The 18980-nt window shown below is 37.6% G+C and overlaps 1 protein-coding gene across 6 annotated transcripts in view; it reads left to right on the top strand.

Moving 5' to 3' along the window:
- The window catches only part of htr4 (5-hydroxytryptamine receptor 4), an 80917-nt gene extending 61937 nt beyond the window's left edge, over nucleotides 1–18980 (top strand). For 3 of the 6 annotated variants that reach the window (XM_053235519.1, XM_053235520.1, XM_034306021.2), the window contains one exon: nucleotides 15176–18980. In XM_053235519.1, coding sequence (XP_053091494.1) covers nucleotides 15176–15263 — 88 coding nt within the window. In that variant the 3' untranslated portion in view covers nucleotides 15264–18980. The remainder of the gene's footprint in view (nucleotides 1–15175) is intronic. The other 3 variants (XM_034306020.2, XM_026917902.3, XM_026917903.3) reach the window with 3 other exon arrangements.

Genomic DNA, 18980 nt, shown 5'->3' with positions numbered 1-18980 from the left:
TGTTGGTGATTGGCAGGAAGAGGGTCATTATCTGCGAACACTGTAATTAAGGGCATCCCACTGGTGCTTTCTAGAGTTTAAGGTCATTGGATAGTGACCACATTTTGGACGGTTGTCTGTTCTGCCAATCTGTTGAAACCTAATCTGCAGTCAGAACACAGCAAAGCTTCTGGCAATGATGGACAAAACACCCCTGCCTGCAGCCAGTGACCCCACCCGTCTGCCTGTGCAATTCAAGGTATGAGAGAATTCACAAGAAATTGACTAAGTATGGCTTTAGCAGTGGTTAAGAGTTTTAAAGGTGATTATATTTGATATTGTAATACCTGAAACCCAGTGACATTTTGGGTGAGTGACTGGTTGCAATATCTCACTGCACAAGCTCTATTACTGCACCTAGGGCTTAAAACACAACTAGTTTCTCATTTCAAAAAGTGTTACAGGTTTTTCTCCATCTGTTTTTTTTTTTATATTTGTCACAGTAGCTCTTAAGTCCATGCTGTACTTACTTTTAAATAAATTGGAATGCTAACGTGTGGATTTTTGGTATTACTGCCTCACTTCACACACTTACAGTAACTCTGAATAAGGCTGAAGGTTTCAACTAGCTCTAGAGAACAAAACTCAAAGCTTAATTTTACTGAAAAGTGTAGACAGGAACATATTTATGGATATATGTTTAGATATTGTGGGATGCCATCTTAGCTTCCAGACATGTATGCTCAATCAAGTATCTTTGGAAGCATAGATTATGCACTTGATTATCAGGAACACAAACATGTATTCATAAAGCCTTATGAAGGGCCATGCTAATCACAGTAAACCTAAGTTTGTGTATTACTTCTATTTGTTTACATCTCAGAAATCCCACAGAGTTCATGCCCTTTTTTTTTTAGAGTGTTGTAAACAAGCAAAAACAAAATAAACAAAACCAGATCATTAAAGATTAAGACATGTTATGCTATTCCAGCTGTTTTTCTATTCTGTTAAGGATTTTAAGAATTATACAGGATTTGTACAACATTATCTTTATTAGCTTTTTACATTTTACAGTGCTGTCTCTGACATTTGCATTTAAAATACTAAGTTCTCACTTCATATTAGTAATTAATAAATCGAAAAAAATGGTGCGAAAAGCAAAATAATCAGTTCTGTGGATGGATATGCCTTGTTTATGAGAGAGTTTAGAGGAGAATAGCCAGACTGGTTTAAGCTGACAGGAAGGCTACAGTAACTCAATTAACCACTCTTTACAACTGTGGTAAGCAGAATTGCATCTCGGAACACACAACATGTAAAATGGGCTACAACAGCAGAAGACCACATCTGGTTCCAGTCCTGCCAATGAAGAAAAAGAATCTGAAGCTACAGTGGGCACAGGCTTACCAAAACTGAACAGTTAATAATTAGTACAAAAATCGCCTAGTCTGATGAACCTTCTGCTGTGACATGCAGATCTAGGTTCAGAATTTGTCATCAACAGCATGAATCCATGCACCCAACCTGCCTTGTGTCAACAGATCAGGTTGATGGTGGTGGTGTAATGGTGTGGGGAATCTAGCACACATTGGGCCGCTATAAATACCAATGGTGCACCATTTGAATGCCACAGCCTATAAGAGTATTGTTGCTGACCATGTGCACAGTTTACCCATGGCCACAATTTACCCATCTTATAATGGCTACTTCCAGCGTGACGAGGCACCATGTCACAAAGCACAATCATCTTAAACTATCAAACATGACAATGAGTTCAGTGTATTTCAGTGGCCTCCCCAGTCAGCAGATCGGATCAGGTTCTGAGGATAAATTAATAATATACTGAATGAAAATGAACTTTTAATTATGTTTAGTGCCAGATGCACATTCAGTATTGACTGAATGTGCTACATCTCTTATTGTGTGAGTGTTTTCTGATGGGATAATGACTCAAAGCAGAAGCTCTTCTCCCTCCATTTTTGTTTTGGATGGATATTAGATTGCCCTTTGAGCTTGAAGAAAAAGTCTGACATGATTAAATTATTATGATTTCAAGCAAGGATAAGTGACCTTTCATAAATGATTATTCCATTAGGTATTTCAAAAATTAGTTCTACTGGATTTACCAGAAAGGTTGACTGGAACTGAGGCTGTCAACTCAGGACAAGCCAATTAAGTGTAGGTTTATTTTAGCACACACACCCAATGAGCACACACATATTCACTGATGGAGGGTCATGATATTAGATGGGAGGGCTAAAATCTAATATCTATCAATAGCTTGACAGTGAAACTATTAGGTTTGGCATAATACGAAAGGCATGGAGCAAACTATTACCCAAGACAGATAGCCAGATGCATTCATGATTTCTATTTTTTTAAAGTCTGTAATGCTTTACTGGCTTCATGCCATGTTTCCTCTGAATACCAAACATGGTAAACAGAAAAGCTGTAATCGTTCAAACCAAAAGAGACTAAACTTTTTATGTAATTTGTACTTTGAGTGGACAATATGTGCTTAGTCTGTCTACTTTTAGTTTCTCCTCCAAAGGCACATTCATTACACTCGTGACTGTATTTCACATGCGCCTTCTCAATCACTGCTGATCATGTCTTACGGATGTGTCAGTTAAGTGGCCTGAAAAACATGGAAATCTCGGGGGTATTTAACTCTGCGTAATCACCTGACATGACTGTCACTGAAAAAGGCTGCATAAAACTACAGTCTGGGCTAGAAACGAATCAGAAGCAGCCTGCTACTTAATGCCATTCTGTGTGTGTTTCTTAAGACCATTAGTAGTGGGGTTAGTTCCACAAAGGTCCATAATAATCTGCCTTAATACATTTATTAACAGCAAATAATCTGATATGGATGCCAAAAATGAAACCTAATACTGATGTCTTTTTATCTTTAAAAGACAGTAGACCTAGCATGCTGGTCTGTTTATACCAGTCGCCCCTGCACATACTATGGATACCTACAGCTGTATATGCCCCCATGTATAGATGTAGAAACCCAGCCAGTCATCCTGTTGTCTTCACCAATGTATCAAAAAAAAAATCATAAACTGCTCCAGGATACAAGGTCCTGTTCCTTTGCGTCATTGTGTAATCACAGTCACTTTTCACTTTGGCCATGATAGGAATAACGAGGGGACTAAAATTGCCTAAAGCACCCTGGATTGCTGTCTGGGTTAAATTTAGCAGTGCAGATGACATGTTGGAGTCGTTGCTTTTGTGGACGCTGATGCTGACATTACTGGAGACAGATGTGTGTTTTTTCAAGGGGAGCCACATTATCGATTCCAATCAGTTCCACAAATGCAGGAAGGGTTGATGTCATGATCTAAGCTATGACACTATGACTTGCCTCTCCCAATTCTCTTAATGGCAATGTGATGGTAGACCTGGTGTGCCATTTTTTTTTTAAACTTTGAAATGTTCAGTGAATTGCAAAATCTAATGAAAAGCCTTCTCAAAAGAGTGGAGGTTATTATCACAGCAAAGGGGGACTAAATCTGAAATGGGATGTTCAACAAGCACATATGGGTGTGATGGTCAGGTGTCCACATACTTTTGGCCGTATAGTGTACATGCATTCAGCCTTTGACCATGGCGATTTTTAGAAGTGGGAGAATTTAATTTGTATATTACAAAGCACATTCCCCTGTATACCCTTTAGCAATGCTTAAAATATGGATAAACACAATTACGTGAAAAAGGTATTGGTATGTGTATGTGTATGACACTTGGGCTATTGGGCTATTTGTTTATGTCAGATTGAGTTGATTTGTCATAAGGTTTGAAACTTTCAGAGATTATGAGCAAGCCCAAGTAGTATGAAGATGTATAACCTCCCTGAGGTGAAAATTACTTTAAAATAATATCAGGCTCTTCTATTCTAGCTTATTCTTTTCAGTCACCCTTTTTTCATTCAGTAAGAACTCAAGGACTGTGCTTCTTAAAACGAGTCTGTGTCTAATAGGCCTGTATGTTTAATATGTTCAGCTCAGTTAGACCCCTATTAGAACCTTATTTGAATTGGGTGTTAACAAGATTCTCTTATAGTTGCTACTTGCATTTTCCTTATGTAAATATGCAAAAAAAGACAAATGAATATTGTAATTGATCATTTAATTCATGTCCATGCAATTTCATTAAGCCACATGTGATATATACAGAAATAAAATCAAGTGTTGGATTAGATTTGGACTCTATATATTCGTAACTATGGCTGGTTCTTTGTATGTTTCATTGTAACATCTGGGGCATGAACAGCTTTTACATGTTATTTCCATTCTATTTAAAGAGAGACTGTTGTTGCATTTATAATATGTCTTTTTCCCCTTGACTGCTCACAGCTCATCGCATGCCCACAAGGCGGGAGAACCCAGCAAAGATCCCCGAAGGACTCGATATGTGTGGTGCAGATAGCAGCGCCATTTACAGAGCTATAAGCATAATGGTTGTCATAGCTCTTTGAATGGTACTGCCATATGTACTGAACTACCACCCCATGATCCTATTGCATGACATTCATTTCTTTACTTACTATTCAAATGTGTGCAAATTGATTTGTTTGTCTTTGCTTTTTGGTTGTACGTACACTGCTCAGTATGCCAAGTAAGTATGTAACAAGGGGAGGTTTTATGGCACAGGATTTTCTTTGCTCCTTGCTAAAATTTACTTTTTCTCCTCATCGCAAATAAATGAGGGGTTAAGAAAAATGGATCAGTGTTGGGAATGTTGCAGCAAGTGGCCTAGAGAGGCCTGAAGAGGTTAAGGAAACGTGAACATTGCAAAAAGACATCAAGTTCAGCAGACTGCAGTGAAATTGGATAGGCTGAGTTGAGAAGCATGGCCTTAAAATTTATTGGCAGATGTATAAGTGTTATTACTTCTTTACCTCCCTGCAAAGAGACACTGGGGAATTGGGGCTATTATTACCTACATGGCTTCATGGCGTAATCACAGCATAAGATAAATTGAACACTTGCAACAATCTGCCCCCAACAATCTTAGGGTTTCTTTAACTTTGTTTCTAGTACAATGTTTAGGACTAGGTTTTTCAAAAGCATTGCCACTCTGAGATAATTGTTAAATGGTTTAACATTTAAACCTCTAGCAGTTAAGATGAAATTAACATTGCAATGCTTTTATGAGAACTGTAGTAGTTTGGTAAATTTACTTAAAAACTACATCATATGACTGACATATCCATGTCATAAAGATATAATATTCTGTCCTGCAGTGTGCATATGTACATCACATGCTAATTTTATGTACTCTGGTTAGCAATTACTTTATGACAAGTACCTGTAACAACTGTTAAAGCCCTTAATGATAAGTTCCACATGTTACCAATCACTTGTCATGCAGCATATGACATGACCTGGTAATAACATGCCATGAACGTGCTATGAGATCTAGTAGATGATAAAAATCTGTGTCAGATTGTTTAGCAAAAGCTACGATGTGATGTAGCCTGCCATGTCATCAGTAGTGGTAAAATGGCACGGTTACTGTCATTGAACATAAACTGTTAACAGCATTTGATGTCTGCCATTATTTGTTTGTGTTTATGACATTATTGTCTCAGGTTTACGGCATGGAGTTCTAGTAAAGTGCTACCCGCAATTCAGTGGGTGACTCTAGGACTTTTCTCCAGAAAAAAGTTTACTTTTCTTTCCTCAGTGCTCCTAAGATACACCATGACCCTGGCTGGGATAAAGCTACTGAACTGGAATGAATGAATCAATCAATCATCAGTGAATGAAATTTATCCTTATATGATTTTTATATGAAGACAAAAGACCTAATGAGTTGCTGAAATATATGGGCTTCCCAAGGACATGGTATTTTAATTTTGTAGATCCTTGCGCTCCTTCTAAATAAGCTTTAGTGCACAGATGTGTTTTATCCAGTTTCAAACTCAAAAGTGTTTACACTGAGAGAAACATGTGGTCTCTTCGTGTTGTAATGTGTGGTCGTGTGGTTGCTCAGTGGTATGTGCTCTTTCCACACTGCTCTCATTCATGCCATACAGGAAAGCTGCAGCCACTGCTGTGCTAGAGGAACAGTCTTAATAGGACTTGTATTCAGAAAGATTGTACAAGATGTAAAGCAAAAAAGAAGCCAACTGACTGATCTTTTCATTATTTTTAAGATTAACAGTTTCAAAGCATACTTCCTCCTACAGCATTCAAGATACAATCTTATACAAACCTAGCTTACATGTTGACTGAGGCAGTATGTGCTGATATTTCTTATAGTTTTCTGACAACTTTGTTTCTTATAGTAAACTGACAGGTGTTACAAATTGCATATTTATATACTGATCCTAGAGTATACACAACACACAATACATAATGAAAAATACAAACATACTTAGTGTACTAAAAATACCCAAATAATGTAACATATTTGCCTATAATTGTCTAATGTTGAATCAGCATAGTGTCACACTAGTAAATTTATGGTAACAATCTGACTCAAATTGTATGTAAAGTAACAAAGGTCAAAATCAGAGGCAGGGTAAATGTTTGTTTATATAAAATTAAATGAAATCTAACCACGTAGGCCTCACTTGTTCATCATCGCATGAATGTCTCCTGAAATTAGATTTGTTAATACACCATTGGAACATGAATTTGAGCATTTTTATGTGTTTGATTTATTAATATGCATCTCTTTGTATATGTGCAGTATGATAATACAGGGTGTCCCGAAGGTCTCCATAAACAGGGGACTGTGTATGCAGCACCATGTCGTGCCATCGTCAGAGGGTGTTTATGGAAGTCCACTTCTTGGGTTGGTCCACAAAACTTCCAGTCTTTTTGAAATTGTTAATAAGTTTGGCAACAGTGTTATGTTTGATGTGCTTGCCATGTTTCCTGTTGCAACCTTGTGAAAGCTTCCCGATCCAGCCATTAGAATGATTTCAATACGTTCTTCTTTTGTCAAAGGCATTCTTAAAGGCTATCAGAAAAATATATGTAAACTATGAAAAATTTTGGAAGCTGTTTTGCTAAAAAGTGTTCATTTCCCCTATGTGTGGAGATTTTTGGAACACCCTGTAGTGAAGTGCCTGTGGTACATGTGTTTATCTCCTCTAATTAAAGGTGTGTGTTGCCAGTAAATTTATCTGGCTTCAAGGGTAGTGTGTTTGGATGATGCTTGTTTAAATGGTTGTGTGTGGTCTATGAGGTGGCATAATGGAAAATACACTTTATCACAGTGCATCACATATGTTTATGCATGGATGCATGGTATCATCACAGATGTTTATTAGCCCAGCAAATGCCACTGATAGGTTGTGAAATAAATTTGAAACCTGACATAAGGACAGGCATAATCTGTCATTATATAAAGATCATATAAAAATAACAGAAAAGATCAAATCCTTTCAACCAGATGGAAATTGTTTGAATATATTCTGTTGCAATCTTTCAGTTGTATTTTTTAAAAAAATGAAGTAGAAAATAAATACCTCGGTTTTATTGGAGATGACAGCGACTATAAAATAAGTCCAAATCAGTGTGTTTTGAGTAAAAAGAAAGTCTGTGTCAGATATTGGAGTCTGTCTGTTCCCGCTTATGCCTTGTAAAAAAAAACACAGCAATGCGGCATGAAAATGAGCCTGTATCCCAGTGGTCCAAGAAAAGCAGCGGGTCGAAGTAAAGAAACAGTGGCACCCTGATGGTTAAGTGTGTGTCTGCCTTTTATGGAAGTAATCTCACACTCTCAAATGTGTGGAGATTCTCAAATAAAAATATATTTATTTTATTTAGTCAGAAATTTGTTTTTCTACTACCTGGGGTTTGTGTGCTACATGTATCTCTTTCAGTGACAGAAGAATTTGCCAAAGTAAGTGCAAAATAACATGCTGCCAGCTTTTGTATTAGGTATTAAAACGATAGCTAGTTGACTGATTTTTGTATACATTGGAAGTTTGTTGCATTAATATTGTTAGAAAATATATTACACTCACTGGCCACTTTATTAGCTTATTCATGCATTTATCTGCCAGTCAGTCTTCATTTAATGTTCAAGTTAAACATCAGAATGGGGAGATGTGATCTTAGAATGTGATCTCAGTGACTTTGACCATGGCTTGGTTTAAGTATTTCAGAAACTGCTGATCCCCTGGGATTTTCACACACAGTAGTCTCTAGAGTTTACACAGAATGGTGTGGAAAAACAAAAAACATCTTGTGAGAGGAGGCTCTGTGGGTGCCTTGCTTGATCAGGTCAAAGGAGAAAGACCAAAATGGTTGACAGAAAGGCTACAGTAACTCAAAAAAGCACTCTATACAACCGTGGTGAATAGAAAAGCATCTCGAAAAGAGCAACACGTTGAATCTTGAGGCAGATGCACCAAAACAGCCACAACAAGTTCCACTCCTGTTAGCCAAGAACAGGAATCTGAGGCTACAGTGGACACAAGTTCACTGAAAAAGTCCAAGCAATGTTTTTCCACTCTTTGATAACATTTTTTTCTTATTTTGATGTTTGATGTAAACATTAGCTGAAGCTCTTAACCTCTAGCTGCATGATTATGCTGGTGCCACATGATTGGCTGATTGGATAATTGCATGAATGAGCAGGTGTAGAGGTGTTCCTATTAAAGTGGCAAGTGAATGTAGCATTGCATTTGCAATATGTTTTTTTTTTTTTTTTTTTTTATCTCAACTGTTTTTCATGTCCAGGCAGCCGGAAAACTCAACAAACTGGCGAGGGACTCAGTATGTGGTGACAATATCTGCAGATACAGATCTATAAGCAGACTGTCTCCTTTCAGGAGCCGAGATTGATTTCCAAAAGTGACATTAAAGTTCATATTCTGCCTCCTGCAGTATTCATTTCTGTGAAAGGTTTTTGCTGCTCTGATGCTAAAAGGCAAAAACAAGAGGTGCTGGCAGCCTTAATCATGTAGCAGTGCCCTCTCTACCTGCTGGAGTTTGTTGTCATGGTAAACACATCTGTTTATCTGAGGGTATTCATCAGATTTCTGCTATGTATTGGGCTATTTTTGGCAAGTTAAGGAAGGGAATTAGAGCTTCTCACTGCTGTCCATGTATAAAGTCTGGCCTTGGCTATTCCACAAGGCAGGCTTGTAAACATTTATTACAATATTAGGCCTGGTTTATGCACTGGAAAAATGAATCAAACATGAGTTACGCGGACCACTTGTCCTGCTCTCAGACTCTCGTGCTGAATTAAGAGTATACCCCTTAGGTAAACACTAGCACTCTTCTTTCCTCTGTGGGTCTCCCTGTACTCTTTCACTTCTGTTTTACACTCTCCTGAGATTTCCTTCTTCCACTCCAACTCTACTCTTCATTTCAGATAAGGAACACTTTGTTTGTTCTGCAACTCACCTCTTAAATAGTCAATCCTTTTATCTTTGCACGTGTGTGCATGGAGTTAACATCCAAAGCTGGTAAAGAAATTGGTAGATCGCAGATTTCTCACTGCCGAGTCTTTGCGGTAAAGATCAGCAACATGTCACTTTATGGAAGTTGGTTTATTTGCAGCGCTACGCCGGCCATCAGAGAGACAGAGAACAGAGTGTTAGGCTCACGTCTGGTATATCTCTGCCAACTGGTCTGATGGAAAGAGGTTATATTAGGTACAGGACAAAGCAGTTTGGTATGAAGTACAGGCTGGGAAATGTGGCGTTAGATGTTGATTCCTCTCAGACAGTGTGGAAATGCCTCCACCAAAAAAAGCTGAACTATAGCTATCAACAGCTGTGAGACTACACTAGTCCTAGTTATTAAATGTGCTGTTTGAAAATAACACCAGGATCAAATCAGAATCTAACAAAATACACAAACAGATCCATGGGGCAGAGCTGACAGAGTCCAGAGTACAAACTCTTGTATATGAGTGTATGACTGCTTGCTTTGGAAAAGTGTCTTACTGTTGAAAGTGATTATATCTCTGTCTGAACCGTGACATCATTGCATATGCTAAGCTCTGTATTGCCATAAGCACAAAACATTCAGCTTTATAAACATACAATAATCGAAATTTAGTAACGACACAGTATTAGTGTAATCCATTCAGACTCTTAAAAGCATATAACAAAACAAAACCTGTGCATTAGAATGTAACAAAATTAAACATGGTTAATTAAACATTAGCTCTCTGGCCAAGCTTTCGCTGGTGTGACTCTCAAGGGGGCATGTCTGAAGCATGGGGCTGTTTATTTCCCATTCTGCTGTTAGCTAGTTGTGCTGTCAGTCATGTTGGCCTTTTTTTTTTTTTGATTCTGCGTACTCCACAGTCAAGTCACAACTCTGCCGCTATGAACTTTCCAATCGCCACAGTGATTTCTGCTGTATTAAATCAGCAAGGAAATGCTGCATGTGTATGTGTGTTGCTTCTTGCTTTCTTCTAATTTTAGAGACCAACACAGAAGGGTGATGTCCAACATTTTTGGTATTAACACCAGTGTATTGTACTTATATTTGGCAGATTTGGCACACTGTAAGCATTTCAGTCCACCACTCACCACTCGTCAGTTTTGTAACTTACTGTGAAACCAAAGTGTTCCCATATACAAGACCTTAAATTTGTGGGAATTTTCCAGTTCCTGCATGTTGCTGACCGTAGCCATTGCTGTTTTCCCAAGCTAATACACTAGCTGCTTGCTTAACAGCATTCTTAGGAAAAGAATTTTTTTTAAAACCCCTGTAGCCTCTCCTGATTCAAGATAAAGAGGAAGCTCCTTTTTTTTAGAGGTGGGAATGTGGGTTTGATTAAGTTTAAATGTTGCACCTTAAATTGCACCTCATGCAAAGTGAGTTGTATGTTATAACACATAGTGCTTTATTATGCAGTCTGTTGAAGGTATTGTTCTATACACAGACGTATCGAATTGAGAGCCTCTTATCGAATGATATGATATGCCATATATAATATGCCCTAATAAAAAGTATACCCCTAATAAAAATAGTCTATCTATCTCTATGTGAATAGTGTAGGATATTACTTTTATTATATATGAACACCACATTCAGGATTCAGACTCTGCTGAAATGAGTCTGAAGCCCTGATGCCAGCTGTAGTACATCTATCTAGATGAGTTTGAAATAGATTGCCCCTTCCCACTAATAAGCTTGAAATTGCAGATGGTATCATATTATGGAGTAGGTTATCTCAGGCTGCCTTGTCTTGCTTAATCCCAAACCCCTCGGACTTCCACTCTGTTTCTCCAGTTTAGATTGCACGTCTTCTCTCTCACTGCCATAACAAAGCGAGTATCACACGCTGCATCACAAGTCAATCCTCTGGACAGATAAGAAAACCTTATAAATTAGGTTTACAGACCACACAATGCCTTTTGTCCTCATTCCACCTTGTTGTTTTATGTTTTCAGTCTGTAATGTAGCTAACATAAAGCTGTAACTTTAACGATCTTCGAGTTGATTATAGACTTGCGCTTAAATTTGTGGGTTGACTGTAGAGGATTTTAAAAATATTTTTTTAAATATATCGTTATGCAGATGAAATATGGATGCCTGCTTTTACTATCTGTGTGTAAGTCTGGAAGAGCTAACTGATCATCCTTCAGCCTGTTAAGGTCCAGTAGAACTATTTTCATGGTTCTGCTTATTTTCCCTGTGAAAAAGCCAACATTATGCAGATCAAGGAGATGACATTGCTGATTGCTTTCTCCCTCAAGTACAGTCCATTTTAAAATGATTTTCAGTGGGCCTGAGATTACTAAAATGACAAAAGCCTAATAGTAAACACATTTTTATTTCTATTTATTTCTATTTGTGATTATGTAGAGATTTTTATTAGTACTTATTTTACATCTGAGCATCTACGGGCTATTCTGAGGTCTGCAGGTTGTAGTTACTGAATAATATCATCTAAAAAGAATAAGTAAATAATAAGCTGAGGCTTTAAACCTTTAGACCCTTCAATTATTATTCATTAATTCATCTTAAAGCATATTATTCAGTAACTACTTTGTTATTAAATAAATAAATACAGTGGATTTAATAAATACAGTGAAACAAGTCCTGGGTGTTTAAAGGGTTAAGAATGTCTTTGCTGAGAATTCTTTTGCTGCTAAGCCCTGTTATAGATTGCACATGTTGTTGTTGTTTTTCATTTCTTTTGTTTGCGTAGTTTGTATTATTTGCTGTTTATTTGAATTAATCATTAGAATAAACCAACACATTGTCAATATTCCTGCAACTTTTGTCTCTGTAGAGCACTGGTATGCCGTCCCTTACACTGTTCTTGACTAAACTCAGATAGGTCAACTGGCACCAAAAACGTGGTTCAAGAATTAATTTTGGTCAGAAAGAAAATTTTGCATTGTACATGTACTACACATCATGTATAATTCTTTGCCATTAACCAAGTGCTCAGATATCAATACTGAATTTTTCTGTGTTTAAACTTTAGCTTTCATTTACACATTTTCATGACCCTCTTCTACTCATTGTAGTGTGTATACACAGAGGATCTATAAAAGCTGTCAGTCTGCTGAGGAAAAGTTTTAGGTGAGTGTGCCTGAAATGAATGTGATCTTTCAGACAGACTGAGTGAACAAGAGCAGGGCAAATCCCTAGAAAGCTGTTTCCATAATTCCATAGTAAAAGAAGCTCCCTGGAGAGAGATGAATGTGCTTCCCGCACTTTTGCTACATTGTACATATAGATTGTTGGAAGCCCAACTAGCAGATTTCAAATAACGATGGGGGAAATCTGAGGGACGGAAATGCAAACAAACCGATAGCGCTTTCCCTTTCTTCCTCTTATTTTTCTTTCTTCCTCTCTATATCTTTTCCTTCTGTCTGTTTCCCCCTCTCTCTCATACTAAATCAAATGTGGGATTTGGAGACACACAGCAGCTCACACAATCCACAGAAGGAGAAACAGTCCAATCCTTAACCCTATTTATGTTTCTGCCGCTGAAGCCTCTTAATATTCATTTTTTAAGTAAGACTAATGTGTTTGATTAAAATTTGTGCTGCCGATACTCTCTCCCAGCAAATTTCAAATGATCACACTGTAGGCCAAAGAGAAAAAAATGCGTTATGTTTAGACTGGATAGTCCAGCATGTTTATAACAGTTCTGCATTGTATTGGAAAATTTGACATTTCAGGTAACATTCATTTATAAGGGACTTTAGAACAGCGTTTCCTCAGAGTGAAGCTTGGTTGTGTAGAATAGAGCCACTACAAACAGTGCATTTAGTAAGAGTGCAGCAATGTGGCACCAATTCTGCTTTCTGCTTGCTCCACTGAAAAGCTCTAGCACATTGCCTTTCGGAATCCTGGAACATTAGCGACTTTGGAGTGGATGAAGGGTTTCAAGGCAAACTTCATGTCCAATTTCACGACAGGAATCGTCTCCGGTTTGCTCGTTTATAAACGAAAGCGTTTATAGTGATTTTTGGAATAGAAGTTTAGCACCACAGAGAGACAAAATTTAGTATATAAGTAAAAGAACAAATAGCCATATAATCTTTCATTCTCATATTCTGCCCCAGCGAACACATTGCATCCAGGAAGAGCACTGACTGTGCTACACACAGCCCTTATAACCCCACAGTGTCTATATATATATATATATATATATATATATATATATATATATATATATAAACCCATTATGAATTCTCACCACAGACTTTATTTTCTGGCTAGTGTATTCCAGCTCATAATGAAGAGCATTATTTTGCCAAAGAATTTGGAGTTTTTATTTTTTTAAAAAAAAAGCCCTAACATTGAAGGAGCTACAGTAATATCTATCTTTCTCAATAATTAGTCAATTACTAATGATACAGTATAATAGTATATAATATTCACATAGCATTGAGGAAAAATATTACAAAAATACCTATGAGACTTGTGTGTCTGCAAGGCAGATTTATTGAGTTACCAGTATTCCTCGTCATTTCCCTAGAATGCACATACTGCTACATGTCTGCCTGCACTAAAAGCATATGCGGTTTTATAAATATGTAATATCCATGGAAGCGCTGACGAAAGGCGTGTGTGCCTCTTGGAATTGGCCACAGACTATAAAGAACCCTGAATTATTTAAGACAGTAGTTTTTGAACTACTACTGTCAAAAGTTAGCAGTTGTGTGCTGCACTGACGTAACAGGGGGACATTGCTAGAGCAGTCACAATGGCGTTTAATAGGAGAAAAAATTTCAACAATCTCAACCATAAGTTATAACGGTTGTAATTTGCTGTTAGAGACAAAAAAAACAAAAAAAGCAACAGCTTAATTTCTGAGCAGTTTCAGTGATTAATGTCATACTAATGAGAAATCCAATGTAGAAATAGTGGAGACAACAAACATTGTTATAAGATGACAAACACAAATTCGCTGAAGGTGATATTAGCATAGAAGTTGAAGCTTTGGATCCTTATCTGTTTGAGCAGTGTGTACAGATGAGGAGGTGAGAGAGCTGGACAGACTAAAGGACTAAAGCGCTGTTGCGTCAGTCTCTTCAGCTAGAGATGAATTCCTGCTGAAACCCTTAACCAAGACCAACTTGCTGATGAAAGACATTTAAACCAACAAGACAACTCAGAACTTAGTCATACAAGTCAAGTAAGGAGGGTTTTTCCTTTAAGGAAGCATGTGACGAAATGAATGCCTATGATTATTGACAAACTACAAAAACATGGTTAGGGCTGTAATCATACCACTTTTATACTGTGGGATCAAATGTGCGGCATGCAGATTTAAAGGTGGTTCTAGGCCTGTAGTAATCACAGAATTTCAGTGATACCTTGGCCGTACACTGGATCTCTGATTCTGTTTTAGCTCGCTAGCAAACACAGACCTGCTCAGCTCTGCTCTTTTTCATTAAAAGGCAACCCATGAGGCATGCATATGCTGTGTCTGAAACTATACCCTGTATTTACTTCTATCACAAATTCTGTTCTCTGTCATGTAATAGTCCTTACATGTAGTGCTCCCAATTTTCCAGCAGTGGAAATAGTGATTATAGTGCCATTTTGAACACAGGAGTAGTGGGTCAGCTGTGGGATATGGGAGGCATGTCATTGTTTTCAATGCACTTCCAATTCACCTCATACACTGCTCCATTACAGTGCTATTATTCTCGCTCTCTCTACTCTCAGAGAAGATCTGGTGCAGCCCAAAAACAATCTGATGGTTTTTTTGTTTTGTTTTTTTTAACTTCCAGGTACTCAGTTCTACACAATGGAAACAACAGCGAACAAGAGAAACTGTCAGTGCAGAATGACACAGAGTCGCAGGAATCCTGCTTCTGACCACACTTCATTAGGGCAGAAACTGGAAGGTGCCACCGCTCACCATCAGCCCCCTCCCACCTGCAGTGCAAACTCACATAGAAGAGTCCAGGAGCAAATTACTGAGTGGTGACTGAGCTGAGTTATATGCTCCAAAATCTTGTGAACAATGTTGCCAAAGGTATTTGATTTATATTTAAGGATGTAATTATTTCTAATGTTTAATGACCAGATCCGTTAATAATTTAGGCTTGTTCCCCTGTGACTATTTTTAAGTAACATGCCAAAATATGATTTCACAAGCATTATTTGTGATGAATATTTAAGTAGAATTTACAATCAGGAGAACATTTCTACTGCCCAGAGTTTGCATAACAAACATCACACTGTGTTAAATTTTATTGGTTTTAATCTGAGTCTCACATTGCTGATGCATTCATACTTGTTTTTTTGTTTGTTTGTTTTTGTTTTTGTTTGTTTTTACAGTTGGCATAAAAAATGTTAACAAACATAGGGACATAATATTCTGCAAGTAGTTTGTACAACAGAACATTTTGATCCAGTTTTTGATCACACTGACAGGCAGGTGACAACAGATATAACAGAAAACGTGCCTTTGGGTGAAATTAAGAGTAGGAAAATGAATTCATGTACCTGTGATCTTTACAGCATTTTTAAAAGATTTCCACTTCATAGACGTAGTCCTTAAGAGGCTCATAATGGATCCATAACTGAGGTCATTGTTTGGTACAGGAATGATGGTACTTCTGAGTTTCCTTTCATTTGCATTCAGTTATAGTTCAGCCAGTCCCTGTTTAAATCAGTGTTGGTTTTTTGGTTTCACATGTGAAAGAGTCCCACTCAAAAATGTCAGTTTCTTTCTCCAAGCATGATCATCCACGTATGAGCGTAAAATAAGATGGCTATGTTCATTTGGACCAAGGTTCTGCTTTGCATACCTCACCGAACAGTCATTTGTACAGTAATTTCTATCCAGTACATTGTCTGGTTTAATCCAGGATGCCTCTGATATGAGTGCATCCTGCATATCCAATCTTTATGTTTCTGCAGAACAACACCATATTCATGTGCTTGAAACATTCAAGTTGTCTTCATAAAATTAATTCTAATCACAAATCTGGCCAAACCCTTACTTCCATATGTGCCTCTTACTAAACAGTAAGATTAAGGATTATAAATACCATGTAAAAAACAGCAAACTTTTCAGTGTCAGCTATTCTTAGAAGAGAAAGTATTTTCACATGAAAGAATTGAGACAGGTCCTTACTGGTTTCATCCAGAAGCTCAGAATACAAATGGAAAACCCTTATAACTAAGCATTCCCCTGATGTTTTGGTTTTATTTCTACATAATAACCTCTCCTGCATTGAAAGCACTTATAGCACTTTTAAAAAATACTGATTACAGTTTTCATAAATAATACAGTATTCTGGTTGCTAATATTTGATCAAAGACCAAATTTATAACAGAAGAAAATTCTTTAAATGTGACGGATTGTTAAAGTGTTAAGTGTGGTACTGTGTTGTTTTACAGAAAAAGAGAGGGAAGCTTGTGAACAAACAGCTCCATGTGCTCTGCATATGCTCTGTACAGCTAAATGTTTTCTGATGGGGGGGAAACCCTCGCAGTGTGTCTTCTCCTCTTGCCAACAAAGCTAAAACCATTCACAGGTGGATAGCAAATGGTATAATTTTATGTTTTTAGCAGGTGGTCTTTATATGCTGAAGGTCAGGGCTTGGCATGTAAGTTTGTTTTGATTTTGCTGTAAATAGGAACGTTTTTATGCAAGGAATCTGCTAGTGGTCTGTGTGAACCCTCGCTGCAGTCTGAGGCATTATTCTTGCAGATAACTGTATTGTTGCAGATTAGTGTAACAGTTAACGTCAGTGCTGGATTGCACAGTGTCATACGAGCAACATCCAGCAGAGATATTCATAAGATCACGTACATGGTCACAACCAACTTGAACTCATACAGATTATTTTTGAAACACTTCAGAAAATGCTGCCAGAACATCAGACAGAAATTCATATTGAGCTTTTCATAAGCTTGGAACTAAACTGAAAAATAACTTGGTTTCTATGTTGTTTAATGGGAATGTAGTAAACCATTTAATTTGATTTTTTTTTCAGGGCATTTGGGTACAGAATACAAAATTTCCCAAGATGTCATAGGAATCAGCTTAGTTTTAAAGTACGCTCTTCAGTTCGTGGTACTCAGGATGAGTAGGTGCAACATCAATCTCAGAATTACCCAGGCAGGCATGACAGCTGTATATTAAAAAATGATTTTGGGGGATGTTAATTAACAACAAGCAGTCTGGAAAATTATTTTAATGCTCCTGTTCCACTCTGATACTTCAGGCTTTTTAATGATGTAGCACCCGTTGACCATGAGTCACTGAGCACTCAGCAATTTTAGTAGCAGATGCAGTCATGAAAAAAAATCACTCACATAATTTTACTAGTGTCAGTGTGAAGATTGCTGATGAGGATGCATTTGACTCTCAGCGTGTCAGGCACAGACGTGAAGCGACACATCGCATCGTGTGTGGAAAGCTTTCCCACAATGGCTGCCAAATACCTATTGCAAGTCAGCAATGCAGTTTTACTGAATTGTGCTTCGTAGTTCTCCAGCTCTCTGATCTTGTTAACGGTGATGTATTACAGCGATGTTAGAGTGTGACATAAAAGCTGGAGTAGGCATGAGGAATGAACAAGGATAAATCTCCAATGTATCCTTGCCCTAAAAACCCATTCTCTGTATTGCTATATCAGTCCTCTCTCTTACACACACACACACACATATATACAGAGTAACACACGAACACCACTGTGTATGAAACCCTGAAGGCAGAAGTTCTAAACATGAATGTGTTGTAAATCTCTCCATAAGTTGTACAAGAACTTTTGTAAACTCAGTATTTATTTTGGTGGATATAAAGATTGATATTTTTCATGTAAGGCTTCTCTTTCAGGGAGCTATGTGGATTACTTTTTCTGTTGCTATGTGACAGCTCTAATACATGATGATAATTAAAGATGATGAGATATAATGTAAAATGTGTCTCGGCTGCTTCGTTTTATACTCACCTTCATATTATTTACTGTCATTACACTCAATCATGTAGCTCTCAGCAATGAGAAGACATTTTATATACAGATGTATTCATGGAAAGTTCAGGTCAGCTGATCACTGCAGCAGTGATCTTTCACAGAATTTTGGCAAAAAAAAATTTTAGATTTGGAGGATGCAGGATGGCAGGGTGGTGAGTGCAGGAAGAGCAGAAGACTTCTCCATATGGCTCCATTTTGTGTTTGCAGACACTGACGGACGTGGACACAACTTGCTTCCTAAACATGTGCTTGTCAGACTAAATACAAAGCCACAATCGAGATGGAGTCAAAACAACATGCAGCTGAAAAAGCAGGAAGTTTTATCATTATTCTTTTTTGTTATTTATCCTCATTATTATGGTTTTCCTCACCCATTCCTCTTCCCGATCACTCTCAAGTCACCAGTCTTTCACTCCTTTCTTCACTCCTGATGTAGTCTACTGTTAGGCTGCTAGACTACGCAGATGTGTCACATATAAATTCGTAAGTGACCCTACTTGTGCTTAGCTCAGTCTGTTAAGTTTCAGTCATCAACTTTCTGTGCTTGTGGATACAAGTAGATGAGACCAGTGGGGTCTGTGATTTTCTAATTTAGTTATAA

The sequence above is a fragment of the Pangasianodon hypophthalmus genome, chromosome 7 (genome assembly GCF_027358585.1).
Source record: "Pangasianodon hypophthalmus isolate fPanHyp1 chromosome 7, fPanHyp1.pri, whole genome shotgun sequence".
NCBI lineage: Eukaryota > Metazoa > Chordata > Actinopteri > Siluriformes > Pangasiidae > Pangasianodon > Pangasianodon hypophthalmus.
The sequence above is the reverse complement of the archived record's forward strand: the minus strand, read 5'-3'. Positions and strand labels throughout refer to the sequence as shown.